Below are 15320 nucleotides of genomic sequence, written 5' to 3'. Positions count from 1 at the left end.
TTATCAGGGAACACAAGAAGTGAGTGATAGTTCCTATCTTGCTATAATGCTTCAGTTAAAATCTCGTCGTTACTATATTAATAGCAAATAATGAATTAGTTTAATCATGCAAATCAGTTAATTAGGCTACTGAGTCTCACTGCCAGAAGGCTTCGCTTGAAAAATTTGTTCTTGATGAGAAAAAGAAATTGGATCAAGGTAAAGTCAAAACTGAACAAGTTGACAAGAGACCAAAGGAAATGGATGGAAAGTAAACGGCAGAAAGCATTGTAACTGGGGCTCTTTCAGTATCATTTACAGTGCACCTGTAAGGTAAACTATAGGCGCAACTACTCTACAAAGAATGTCAAGTAAGATCAAACTCTCTTCATACCTGCATCATTGTTATAATGCTGGACTATAACCTTCTTCCATTCATTCGTACTCTGAGATTTAGCCAGGTCAGCAGGTATGAGGTCTCGTAACATTGTTCTGCAAATAAAAAAAAAAGTAAATACGTGGTGAAAAACAACAAAATGGGAAGGATGTAGAAAAGTTTTTTTGGATGGCAAACCTACTGTGACACAAATAGAAACTTCAATATATGCCTTGTTAAGCTTTGTTTTACTTCTGGAAAAAAAGGTTCACAGAATTTTTAATGGACTCATTATTAGAAAATTTAAAACATTAATTTAATTTAATTTTAAATTAATCTTAGTAAAACTAAAGCTTTCATATTTAGATGGAGATGTCTTCAACTTCTCAATGTCTATGATGCCAAAGTTTTATTTTTCTTAATTTCAAAATAGAGTAATATGCTACCACATTACTCTAACAATATCTGGGGACATTAGCTTAATTATTTTCACGATACTTACGGAATGTGTGCTAACTCTGCTTTACTCTCGCCAAAACGAACTCTGTACACAAGAGCTGCTAGTCTGGCAGCTTCATCTTTTGTGCAGCGATGATATCCTGTTTAGGGAAAAAATATTTAAGTTCCATGTATGGAACACTTTAATTAGCAGGTCCCTCTCCTTCAAATGATGCTTGTATATACTACAACAGTGTACTTTTTTTGTTAACGTATACTCAATGTGTTGCCAGAAAATTTAACATATTTAAAGTTCATGTACAGAATACTTTTTGTTGGCAACTATAATCTCCTTTAAATGATACTACACAGTACTGTACAGTACTGTAAAGTACAATACTTTTTAGTTAATACATTAAATACCAAATGAAGACCTTTAAGACCACTTTTTTTTTTTTTTTGTAAATTTATGGCAAACAAAGACTCCTAAATCTGGCAAAATGTAAAAACTATAATTGTGTGGTAAAGGAAGTCTCAGATGAAATCACTAGCACTCTACCTCTGAGAAGTTTGGGAAGCTCTTGGTGGAAATGGAATATAATATCGGCATTGCGGTCCTTCCCAGGTACAGTGTTTGTCCACAATTTTTTCATGAAAAAGACCTGGTATGTGAAATGCGGGGTTGTGCCTGTGGATTTTGAAACAAATTACAATTTTGTACTGCAAAAAAATGAGAGCATGGGATATATATATAACTGTTATTTGATTTGTAAATAAATTATGTGAGACTAGCCACTAAGGTGTACAGTACAATGAGATAACTTATTATATTAATTTACAACTGTAAATTAATACAATTTAAGAATTATGCTTAATCATAATTATTAGGAAAACTGGAGCATGACAAAGATGAAGTTGGACTCACACACACACACACACACACACACAGAGAGAGAGAGAGAGAGAGAGAGAGAGAGAGAGAGAGAGAGAGAGAGAGAGAGAGAGAGAGAGAGAGAGAGAGAGAGAGCAAAGGGTATGGATGAGCAGAAAAAGTCAGATGGCAGTATACCTGGGGCAGGAGGAAAAGTTGTAAGGAATCTTTAGCACTGATTCTAGTAAACCACAAAAGTAACAGAAGATAATACTTCCAAAAATGGGCATGCATTAGAATTAAAACAAGGCAGTACTATATATCTCACCATCTCTGATTCTAGGCATGCATTAGAATTAAAACAAGGCAGTACTATATATCTCACCATCTCTTGAAGGTCTGGCTTTCTTGATCCAGTCCGTCAGATGCCTCACGAAGTCAAAGAAGAAATCGCCCTCTGGGACTGAAATGACTTTGTCTGCAATTTTCACAAAGAGCGAGAAACCTTCGGAGCTCTTGAGGTTGAGACGGTGAGCAATGGAAGCACAGAAGTCCTTTGCCCTTGTGGAGGAGTCTACTTCAAAGGCTTCGTCGGTATCATCAGGGAAGTAAACCTAGGGAAGGTTTTAGCATTTTACTGTTTTGAAGAATATTTGTATTTTGCATACTTTGGGGAAATTTCATATGTTAGGAACGCACTGATCTATGGAAGATTTTATCTGTAGTATATGGGAATGAGAACTAAATATCACTTTAGGGAAGAAGGTGTAGGGAAATTCTTTCCCAGACTGGCAGAAACTGAATATTAAAAATTTTGAACGATGAAGAAAGTAACCCCTTCAAGGCAAAGTTCCTAGAGAAATATTTAATTTAATTATCGGAAAGCAGAACTTTTGGAAATACTTTTTAAAGGAAGTAGACCCAAACAGGACCTCATTTTCTTTATGTTCGAGTAGAACTATAGAAAAGTTTATTAAATTTTTATCTGAAAATGTGTACTATAACTTGAATGAATACATTATAAAACTATAAAACTATATATATTCATCATTATAAAAGGAGCTAAAACTCTACATATTCATCATTATCTCTGATCTTACTTTGTTATTTATATTTCTACCCAATGGATTCTCATCTGACCTAGGTTCTCATCAAGTTCAAAACTTTTCACAATTTATAAATACTGACAGTAACTTCAAAACTGTTTAGTATATCAAATTGAAGGCAATTATATGAGACTGAAAAAAAGATGAAAACTGGACTTACCTTATGGAAGATCTGAGTGGTCTTGTGGTGTATAGCTTCAACTTCTACTTGATGGGGTGGGTACTTTCTCTGGCCTTGCTTGAGGGTCTTCTGGAGACGGTGAAGTGAATCCTGTGCTATTGGGTGGCGTCTAGTCCTAAGGAACTGGGTGAGCTCCTGCGGGAAAATAAACATGACCATATGATACACCACTTAAGAAATTTGGAAAATTATTTTATTCATGACAAGGAAATGTATCATTGTTTGTCATCTCAAAAATTTCCTTTTATAATACTTTAGTATTCTGTACTTGAAAGTAATATGAATATGCAACAAGATATCCTCCTGAATTAAAAGAGGCAAAAACCTGAAGACTTCTGAAAAGAAACTAACCCTACACTGTACAGTACAAGGTTCCAGATTCAAGAACAAGAAAGATACTGAGGACAAAAAGTTAGGCAAGAACACTGTAAACTGCAACCAACAAACAAAAAGTACTGTATGCTCTAAATGAAATCTGATAGTAAGGACTACAAAACTCAAACTGAAGCTCCAGTTGTTGAGCATTAATTTTCCTCTTACCTTGACAAGATTTTGTGAGCAAGCAAACAGTCCAGTTGCCAACCACATAAGTTCCCAACCTCTTTCTTCACTCAGGCGATTTCTGTTTTCTGTCAGCTGTTTCATTACTTGGCAGTAAATTTCATCTCTGAGAATTTCCTGTGGGAGTTGAGGAATATGGTTATGAAACTGATGAAATGTTTTATAGTTATGTTAAAAAAAAAGACAAAAATATCATGATTTGAAAATTAATATACTCGACATAATACTGTACAATAAGAACATTGGAATCAGAACCATTCATACAATCCAGCCCAAGACTCCTTACGAACTGTGTATTGTACAGTTACATAAACATCTTTGTTTTTTGCTTTCCCTAAAGGAAGTGTTATTGATACATTATGAGTAATTATGAAAGCTAAATGAGCATCACCTACAACGATTGCTGACTCGCATCAAACATGACATAATAGTGACTGAGAGGGGCATCTCCTAAAAAATATAACTTGAATAAGTACTCGGAGGCAAAAACCAAAACAAAATTCATTTATAATTTTTGTCAATCCTAATTGATGCTCCAATCCCTTTACATTTTTGAGAATGCTGCATGTAACTAGTGAAGCATTAATAAAATGCTATGAATATGGTACTTGCTACATTACTGCCATCATCTCTGGGTGTGTTTTCCAAATCAACACAGCAATACTGAATGTCTTACATGTTTAAGGGGCCCATCGAAAATTTGGTCAGTGAGGTCATTCCCTTGTCGGTTCCTTCTGGAAGGCAGGTCTCCCATATACTTGAGGATAGCATTGAAGGCGTAGACAGATTCTTGAGCTAACTCTTCTTTGTGCAGTAGCTTCTTCAGGAGAGGCTGTTTGATAGGGTCCCGGGAATACTTCCAGAGGAACTCGTTTGATGGACGACGAGCTGATGAGAGGGCAATGGCCCTTGACACTGTGCGTTTGGGTGGAGGCCTTCAAAAAAAAAAAAAAAAATAAATTAGTCATTCAAGTAAAACTTCGACTTATTTGCATACAATGTCATGAATGAAGGTGCATTTAGGTCTAAAATCAAAACCCCTGTATAGGATGGTGGGAAAGGCAGTGGGTCACACTGAGGCCTGAATAAAACCTGAATAAATATACTGAAAATTAATAACTCAGAATATTATGTTTGTTGAGAAGGAAAAGTGGGTTACATGAAAACAGATAACTGGGCCCATCAATTTTAAACTAATTTCTGAAATTAGAATGCAAAAACTACCACTACAACTCTCGGATAACAATAAGGTTTGAAAGGAAACTACATTATTTTACAACATGAGTTATGCAATTTTCATATTGGAGGCAATTACCTAGTACTGTAATATGAAATTCTAAATCAATCTAATAATTGCCTAGGAAAGCAAACCTTTTTCATCTAATTTAAGAAACAAGAAAATAAAATTTACTGAAGTCTTTAAAACCAGACCTCAGAGTAATACTTCTAAACTCAAAAGGATACCAAGAAGAATTTTTAATTCTAACTCAGGAGTGAAAACTGGAGCAAGACAGCATTAAAAACAAGATGAAAAGTAAAGATAACATTCTGAAGAACATGTAGTAAGTACTCTATACTGATGACAGTAAACCCCTCATGGATGCAATATGAGTTCAAAACACTCTATAGGCAGTTATCCCTCCAGGGGTACAATATAAATACAAGGCACTCAATGGGCAGTTATCCCCTCATGGGTACAATATAAATACAAAGTACTCTAAAGGCAGTTATCCCCATACATGCAAGGCACTCTGTACGCTGTGATCCACTAATGCAATACGAGTTAAGGCCATCAACTGACAGTTAAAAAGTTAAGTATACCTTAGTTTAACCAGACCACTGAGCTGATTAACATCTCTCCTAGGGCTGACCCGAAGGATTAGATTTATTTTACGTGGCTAACAACCAATTGGTTACCTAGCAATGGAACCTACAGTTTATTGTGGAAATCTGAACCACATTATGAGAAATAAATTTCTATCGCCAGAAATAAATTTCTAATTCTTCATTGGCCAGTCGGAGAATCGAACACGGGCCCAGCAGAGTGCTGGCCGAGAACGATACCAATCCATCCAATGAGGAACTCCATCAACTGACAGTAACTACCTTAGGGCGCAATATGAGTGCAAGGCACTCTTAACGATAACTGCCTATGGGGTGGAAAACCAGTATAAGACAATATAAATAGTAATCCACCCTGGAGTATGCAATGAGAGCACAAGGCACTCTGTAAGTAGTGGCCCCCTACGCAGTGTAGTATCAAGAGTTGTTTAATAAACCTACCTGAAGTGGTCCAGGGAGTACTCCTCCAGAGTGTAGGGCTTCTCCTGGGTATCTGTGCCATTGAGCTGAGGCGTGAACAGCTTGCGACCATGCTCGGCGCCTTCGGCTGTGAACAGGGCCTGGAAAAACAAGAAAAAACGTTTTAATTAAAATGCTCCTCAATAAAATGTAAAACGAATAAGACTTAATATTTAGCCAGGTTGAACATGTGTAGTAACCAGACTACTGGTTATGACTAAATTATTTTCCTAACAAGTAATTAACTGAGCTTTATTAGCAATTAATTCAAGGATACATATGAATGTTTTGACGCACTGTAATGAAGGATATGGACGAATGTAGGTTAATGGAGCCCAAAAGACAACAAAGATATTGGAAAATGGACTTAGAGCACGCAACACCCAGACTATTCAGTAAGTTACTCCAAGAACAAAAAAGATGTGAAAACTAGACTACTTTCAAGGAGACATTATATCTATTTAAAAAGTTATGATATGAGAGAAGTTATTCGTCACAACAGTAAACTGCAAATGACAAATGAATACGAACGCCTTATCGAGTACACGAAGACCAATGGATGGTCTCCAAACCTAGACCAGGAAGAAGAAGAAATTTTCGTCCAATTGTCTGGTTTTGGCAAAATTTAGAACAGGGGAAGGCAATGTGAACAAAATAAAACTCAAATGAAACGTAGTTCCTGGAAGCCACGTTTCGAGGTGACTTTAACTCTCTCAAAAAGAGGGTCCCAGGAAGTTAGGCATCTAGTAAACCGCTCCCCCACCCCCACAAAAAATAAAATGCCTCGAAGGTCAAGGTAACCAACAAATTCTCTCCAAACAAGGAAATAATAAGACAAGTCTCTATTGGATATAAAAAAAAAGGTCGTAAAAACTCGAAAATTACAAAAATAGTGAAGTCGGTCAAGATACCGTTAATAATACAACAAGTGAGCTTTGAGGGACTGGAACAGATTACAAGGTCACTGAGGAAATGAAAAATTTCCCGTACACATATCCAAGGTTCTTCGACTTTAGAGTTTAACTGATAGAAGGAGTGACCTGTATTAGAGAAGTGAGAGAAGGAGAATGAGAGAATATGACGTCAATGGCTGACGTTGTCAACGACGAGGGAATGCCTCGCCCTCCTCCCCCTGCCCATACGCTCACATTATAATCGGACAATTAAAAACTTTCTTCAAATGAAACCGATGATCAGATCATAAGACATGCTGGACGTAAGACGGATGGCCTAGAGAGAGAGAGAGAGAGAGAGAGAGAGAGAGAGAGAGAGAGAGAGAGAGAGAGAGAGAGAGAGAGAGGAGGTGGCCACCAAGGAACTAATGGTGCTTTTCTTTACGAACGGGACTCGCATAGAAGTATTCCCCGACAGCTCTTGCATACTTGTACGACAACTGAAAGAAAAATAAGTCCTGATCTACTATGTGAATACAAATTGAGCCGTGCAACAGAACCATTTAATGGCGGTATCACATACGAGAGTATTTTCTTAATTTTCAAATTAAGTTTGTATTTGGCAGTGAATGTGTTTCGATCTATGCTCGTTCAAAACTGAAGCCCATGCATTATCGTACACTAATTCGATATTGGCGCCAATCTTCGCTATCTTTTGCTAAAATTGGCGGCAAGATAATAAAGACGCCAAAAAACCTGCTAAACTGTACCTGTGTGTGTGTGTGTGAGTTTGTGTGTGTGTTGGATTGGGATGGGGATACGAGGACAAATAATTTGCTATAACGAACTTCTCCTTAATTCTTCTTCCTAAGTTTCATTGCGTGCAACGGCGCCTTTCAACTCCAGGTCACCGGAGAAAAGTCCCTTTGGCTTCTCGACCGTGTGATACCGACAGCATTACTAATCGAGGCTCGGCGCCGAAGGGTACCTCGGGTCGGCGCTCTGCTCTTGAAGGCTAACCAAAATACACCTCGTCAGTCGTGTCTTGATTACTGTATTTTGCTCCCCTTGTTTCGGGATGTACTTACGAACATATAGGGAATAATGTGCATATAATGACATGACACGAAATTCTATACATATCTTTTAGCCTTAGGCTGATGTTACAAGTGGTGGGTTCCAGAGTATAAAACAAAAATGATCATTGTTCTATTCATTTTGAAAACTACTGGACCAGGTCAGTGGAATAAAAATGGCTGCTACCGCAGTGATGGTAGGTGTAATGGTTAATGCAGAGGAGCGCATAGCAGAGGGTTGTGGATCCCTTGGGAAATGTAATGGCCCTTGAACAATGGACAAGCTTCTATTTCTTCGGCCAATGGCAATCTTATCTGTCAGTCAATTAAGTAAAAAAATGCTATGGCACTGGTAGTATGGTGATGACTTGAGTTCTGATACATAGTGCTCACACACACACATACACACACAGACATATATATATATATATATATATATATATATATATATATATATATATATATATATATATATATATATATATATATATATATATATATATATATATATATATATATTTATACATATATATATATACAGTATATATATATATATATATATATATATATATATATATATATATATATATATATATATGCATAAACAAACCGAAGCAGAGGACAGATATGACACTGACACCTGCATATACTCCCAGAACATCTTCAGCGTCCGGGAAAGTCTCATCTCCCAGGTGTTGGGACCAAACGTCCTTCAGCTCCGCTAGTGAGTGAAGATTCTCTCGGGGCTGCAATTAGCGACCCAACCTTACGTTCACGTAACTGTTTTCTGCAAAATTCCTCGAGACGAGTTTATTTCTCAGGCAATAAAATGGGGACTGAACGTGACTTTTTTTTTTAACGTATGAAATGTTTGACGAACCTCTGACATTTTTTGTTTTTTGTTTTTTTGTCACGAGAGAGAGAGTTTTTCGTGGAAAACCTTCCTCTACTGTAAAAACCTGTTCTTGTGTAAAAGTTGATTATACAATATACATTATATATATGTGTGTATATATATATACACATATATGTATACACATATATATATATATATATATATATATATATATATATATATATATATATATATAGAGAGTAGAGAGAGAGAGAGAGAGAGAGAGTTCACTGTCCCTCCTAAGTGAAGGGGCAAGGTAACCAAGTTTGCATCGACCTACTGGGGGCACGCTGAACGGATGAAGTCGATAAAAGAAGCGGAGAGAGGCAAACAATAAATAATATTTGAGAATAACGAAAATGTAAAGGAAGTTTTACTAATGATCACTAAAATTACTTTTTGATATATAATACATATATACATATATATTTATATATATATATATATATATATATATATATATATATATATATATATATATATATATATTTGTTATATATATACATATTGTGTGTGTAGGACTTAGTGAATATGTAAATAAAGTCTATGTCCACACTGAAATCATTTTAACATAAATTTTGCTAAAAAATATATAACTGAAACAGATAAATATATATTTAAGAAACTACAAAACTGCAAAAAAAAACACAAAGAAATATGTTGGAAAAAAATAAGCACATTTCCCCTCTATTTTTTTTTTTACCTGTGTCCCAAATTTCCTCCTGTAGGTGCAGTAGAGAGCCGCCCTTGGCTGAGGCGGCAGCCACACGGGGCAGTACGGCCGGAGGAGGTTGCCGTTGCCCATTTTCAGGTTGAGATCACTGTTGGTGCTCACTGCGTACAACATTTTCACCGGATTTTTCATCGAAGCTATTTTTCGTTCAAAACAAATGAGAAAATAATAATGTCTCTTCAGTCCCGGATCTTTATCTTATTTTCTTTCTTGTCTTATTTTTTCCTTATCTTATTTTCTTTCTTATTTTGAATCTTGAGTCTTTACCAAAAGTCTTCGGGATAATTCACTACAGAATCACTAAATATCTATCTTAGAATCACTAAATATCTATCTTCAATGAATCCCAACAAGTATGTCTTTTATATTTTCTTATTTGTATTTTCTTTACAGTTTCTTTGTTTGCGTCATTTCTCATCGAACAAAGACACAAACAAGAAAATTCACTCGCTAATTTTCAGTCTCTATCATTTGACGTTCCTGTGTTTCGCCGTGTTTTTGTTTTCATCAGTTCCCCTCCTTTAACGTCTGTCTGTGTCTTCCCCTTCCCCTCATTCATGGACGAAGAGGGGACGGGAGACTGTCTATCGCACCCTCACGAATCATGTTGGTATGCGCTACGCCAGCTCAGCTCTGCGATCACTCATGCAACCAGCGGCAACTCTCCAGCCATTGCAGCAAGTTGAGTGTGAGTTACAAAAGTCTTTTTAATTTTTGTCTGTTCCTTCACTTCTTCTTCTTCTTCTTCTTCTTATTCTTTTCTTTCACTGTTCTTGCATTTATGGATCTTGTCACTATTCTTCCCTACTCTTGGTTGTCCTTATATAGATCGATATCCGCCACCGACAGCAATTTTATTATTATTATTTTTTTTTTTGCTATGGTGAGATTTTTTCCTTTATTTTCACACACTCGATATTGAGGTCACGTGTTCTGCTTTATGTAAAAATAATTATTTAAGTCCTGTTAGAAAACTCCATACGTTACAGCACCCTAAAATAATATTCAGGTTTTCGTTTCATTCATAATCATAAGTATATCTTTAAAAGTAAACATGGTTCGTTTCTGACATGCGATTAACTTTCATATTTTTCATATATATTATATATATATATATATATATATATATATATATATATATATATATATATATATATACATACATACATATACATATAAATTAATAATGTATCTCTTTGTGTATCTAAATTTTCTTACGTGTAAAACTTTTTGATAAATATATTAGAGAGAGAGAGAGAGAGAGAGAGAGAGAGAGAGAGAGAGAGAGAGAGAGAGAGAGAGAGAGAGAGAGAGAGAGAGAGAGAGAGCAAAAAGTCGTACAGGTTTTAAAATTTACTTACACAAAGAGATACATTATCAATTCCTCGAAATTATTGTCTCTTCAAATCCCTACAGTATTTCGTACTGCGCAAGCGCAGTGAGATAAACCATAACATACCTCAATCTGTCGATGAATTTGATGGATAATAAGAGTACCATTACAACATTCAGACTCGTAAACTCGACGCAGAAACTAATATCCATTACAAAACGTACCGAATGTTTGCTGAACAAATATGCTCTGTTGTTTACGCACAACATTGCCGATAGCAAATGTTATTGCAAAGCTATATATTCCTTATATAGATAATCGAATTATTATTTATGGAATATGTTGGGACATAAAATAGTTGCCTGCGGAGAACGAATTGTACCCACAATATCCGTGAGTTATGAGCGAATAATTGTTTTAAACTCCATAAGCAACAACAACAACAACAACAACAATAATAATAATAATAATAATAATAATAATAATAATAATAATAATAATAATAATAATAATAATAATAATAGTATTTCAGCACAAGGCGGTGTACCCCAAGTACATTCCTACGAGTATACAAGAGAGATAAAAATCGAATACTGCGCTAGGGTAGTAATAACCAAACAAGTAATAATAATAATAATAATAATAATAATAATAATAATAATAATAATTCAGCATAAGGCAGTGTACAAGTACATTCCTATAAAATAAAGACAAAAATCAAATACTGTGCTATGGTAATAATAATAATAATAATAATAATAATAATAATAATAATAAAAGCTACAGTATAGCAACGCCAAGAGAAGTTATACAATCATGTCGATTCCATAAGCATAAGAGCAACGCCCCCCACCCTTTTGAAAAAAAAAAAAAAAAAAATCCTGAATGGACTCCCAACAGACCTTAACCAGACTTTGCTACGAGCGGCAATGGGCCCGAGTGAGGCGCGAGAGCCACGTGACGTGTCATCCGCGACCCGACATAAGATAGCAGTAAGACCAGATGAATGATTTAACGAATGACTTTAATGAATCGCCAGATGGAGTCCGCGATGTGACGAAGCGGCCACATGCTGGAATTATTTTATTCCTCTTATTCAATAGGACCTACATTCCGACAGACCACCCCTCCACCCCCCTGCTCACCGCAACCAAACCTCGCCCCCCCTCTCCTCACACACTCACAATCCAGGGTCATCCTTAAAACCATCTTTTATGCCGTGTTTCACAGGCGTACAAGAGTCGGGGAGAGAGAGAGAGAGAGAGACTAACACACCTATTTAACATATCCTACAATCTTGACTTGATGCCCGGAAAATGAGAGATAGAGGGGGCGAGATTCAGAGACAAGAGAGAGAGAGAGAGAGAGAGAGAGAGAGAGAGAGAGAGAGAGAGAGAGAGAGAGAGAGACTCACAAGCCTATTTAACATATCCTACAATCTTGACGCGGTACCAGGAAAATGAGAGACAGAGGGCGCGAGATTCACAGACAAAAGAGAGAGAGAGAGAGAGAGAGAGAGAGAGAGAGAGAGAGAGAGAGAGAGAGAGAGAGAGAGAACAATACGCTCTAAAGAGGTAAAAAACCATACACAGCGAACGCCGCCTTCCTTCCCAACACCCCCGAATTAATCCGTGAAATACAATGGGAGAAAAAAATAAAAAGGTACGAGATGCGAACTTTAGGGACGCCATCTGCGCTGAGAAGCAAAACAAGACTGCGTTATTACGTCAACTCTCGTGGCCTGTCATTACTCTCTTCCACATTAGACCACAGTACGACAATAATTGTTTTTCTTCACTCGTTCCCTTGACTTTTTTTTCTTTTCCTTGTGTCATCTGCGCGTCTTTGCTGAAAGCAATATTTTCGTCCTTACGATTTTCAGAAGTTTTTTGGATCCAACGCCCGAGTTGTAAGATCTTCCTTTGCCCATTAACCTCTTGTTTTTCTGTACTAGTGACTTACAAGGTTTCCTCATCTTTCTACTCTAATATTAGCACTATTTCGTGCACATACGACCTCTAACGTCTGTTTAAAAGTCTCTCCAGAACTTGTAATGACAAAAATCCTGAACCACTACCTCGAGGGCAGCCTTGTTCATCCCTATAAATCGTAGCTAATTTTTCGGGGGACATACGAGAGAAACATCACCCTCGCACCCTCCGGTCTATTTATGAAAGAAGCATTACTAAGCGACTTTACTTGAGGGCAGCTTTTGCGTTGTTTCTCCAAGATCACGGCCCTCCTTACTTTCGTTACGTGCTTGGGTGCTGATCAAACGTGTGTGGACCTCCTAAGAGACTGTACAGACCTTCTAAAAGTGGAAAATAAGCTTACAGCGCCAGTCTGTCCCACAAGAATATAGCCAGACAAAATGAGGTTTTCCAGTCCGTCACTTCCAACTTTTCTGGTCAGTCACTTTTTTTGAATTAGTGTCTGGCTCTATTCCTGTCTCCTTGTCATGGCGTTTAACCGTTTCATCATCATACATACATATTTATTTTTGGTGGCCTTCGTTCAGTCCACTAGTGGGTTCCTTTTGTTTGTTGGTTAGAGTTTACATATGTGGCCCTACAATCGAAGACGACACAAGCATCTAGATCACTGGTTCTTAAAATAAAGCAAAATATATTTTTATATACGCATGTTATTTTTTCTGCAAAAAATAATAAAATAAAATAAAATAAAATAAAATAAATAAAATAATTCATAATAATAATAATAATAATAATAATAATAATAATTACTATTATTATTATTATTATTATTATTATTATTATTATTATTATTATTATTATTTTATTTCAGCAATTCAGGGGGTGCGAGAACGTGACTGCTGATTTCTAGATCAGTCGCTGGTTCGTTCTTCACGCCGGCGATAGCCCTCGATAAAAAAATATACCTTGTCTCTCATTGCCGAATAAAACCTCATTTTTTGATGCAAGGGATATTTCTAAACATTTTTCAGCAGCATATGAACATCGTCCTAAGTAAACTACTCTAATTTTCATGTACCGAAAGGTGTCCCCACGAAATTGCAAACTGCACCTGTCCACTCTCTGACTGCCATCAGAGAAATGTGAAGAGTCAAGTCTAACCTTGTCCTGACGTCACACTTGCTTTAACAGAAGAATGCCCCATCAACTTTGACCCTATCCTGACATCACAACAGCAAAAGCATCAGACACGACACAGCCGAATGAAACCGCATGACTTTGGGAAAGTGAAACAAGTGAAACGAATGAAACTTCACACGAATGCAGTTTCGAAGGTTATATTATGTTCTCTCGCCAATGAAACACCGGGGGAAACAGCGCCGAGAAACAACCGGCCATTTCTTGAAAGTGTCTCGTGAGAATGTCAAGTCCATGACGCCCTAATTTAAGGGTCGGATGGGGGAGGGGGCGGGTGAGCGGGGGGGGGAAGGTGCAAGAGAGTGACCGCTACTGAATTGGGAATCGCATGAGGTGGGTGGTGGGCGGAGAATGACCATTACTTTAAATTGGTGGACAATTGCCAGTGGCGGTCATGACGAGTGTTGTGACATTTGTTTCCTATTTACTTTTGTCATTGTTTTTCAGGTTTGTTTAATTTTCTTCAGAGTTTTTAGGACAGTTACCAGTCATTTCTTTATTTTACATTAATGCAGGTACTAAGGTCGGCTAAGATGTAGACTGTAGGTAATGATTACCACCACTGCCTTGTAAAGCAACAGGAACAAGAAGAAGAAGAAGAAGAAGAAGAAGAAGAAGAACAACAACAACAACAACAACAACAACAACAACGACAACAACAACAACAACAACAACAACAATAATAATAATAACTGCAACATACACTGCTGATTTGGTATAGCAACAATAACACTGAATCTAATACAGCCAAAAGATTACGACTTATATTTAGGTATGAAACAGTTCAACAGGTAACATTTTCCTCAGCACACTAAAATTTCAGTCTCATTCGCTTACTCACTCCGCCAAATTTCCAACCTCATTGTAACCCCTTGCATCTCACATCAAACCTTACAAATTTTACTTTTTTTTAAAGTTTATAATGCATGGATTTAACCTTCTCAGTTGAAGCTCGCCTGAAACCCTGAACTGGGAAGGAGTTCAGAGTTTACACTCCAAGATCAGAAATTCAACTGAGAACTAAACGTTCTCGTATTCTACTTAATACACCACAGCCTCTGATCTACGTCAGTATACCATACTGACAACTAACAAAAACAATAACAACAAGGCTATGTCAATACCAATGGCCCCGCGCAGAAATTTTTATTTTTCTTTAATAATTCGTATCCATTTCAAAATTCAGTCAACTCTTTCCTTGGGTCCACACATCATCCATCCATCATATTTTATGGCAGTATGCCAGTACGTTTTCTTAAGAAATCTTGTGGCCAGAGAGCTAAAAGAATTAAAAATAAACCTGAGTACTTATCAAAAGCTAGCCTGATCTTCCTCGGCCCATACGAAAGCCATCCACAAAACTTCATTGAAATTCAACCATAATCATTACTGTTCTTATGCAATGAAGAGATAAACAAACTAGACGACAAACACAAGGGAATATAC

The 15320-nt window shown here is 36.7% G+C and overlaps 1 protein-coding gene across 5 annotated transcripts in view; it reads right to left on the bottom strand.

The window, feature by feature from the left end:
* ck (myosin-VIIa ck) overlaps positions 1–15320 on the bottom strand; it is a 182993-nt gene that overhangs the window by 6435 nt on the left and 161238 nt on the right. For all 5 annotated transcript variants that reach the window (XM_067125565.1, XM_067125566.1, XM_067125567.1 and 2 more), the window contains 8 exons: positions 5796–5914; positions 4189–4447; positions 3492–3629; positions 2931–3086; positions 2050–2278; positions 1353–1481; positions 858–954; positions 374–471 (listed from right to left, as the gene is read on the bottom strand). In XM_067125565.1, the coding sequence (XP_066981666.1) occupies positions 374–471; positions 858–954; positions 1353–1481; positions 2050–2278; positions 2931–3086; positions 3492–3629; positions 4189–4447; positions 5796–5914 (1225 nt within the window). The remainder of the gene's footprint in view (positions 1–373; positions 472–857; positions 955–1352; positions 1482–2049; positions 2279–2930; positions 3087–3491; positions 3630–4188; positions 4448–5795; positions 5915–15320) is intronic.

The sequence above is a fragment of the Macrobrachium rosenbergii genome, chromosome 23, assembly GCF_040412425.1.
Source record: "Macrobrachium rosenbergii isolate ZJJX-2024 chromosome 23, ASM4041242v1, whole genome shotgun sequence".
Lineage (NCBI taxonomy): Eukaryota > Metazoa > Arthropoda > Malacostraca > Decapoda > Palaemonidae > Macrobrachium > Macrobrachium rosenbergii.
This window is presented reverse-complemented; position numbering and strand designations above follow the sequence as displayed.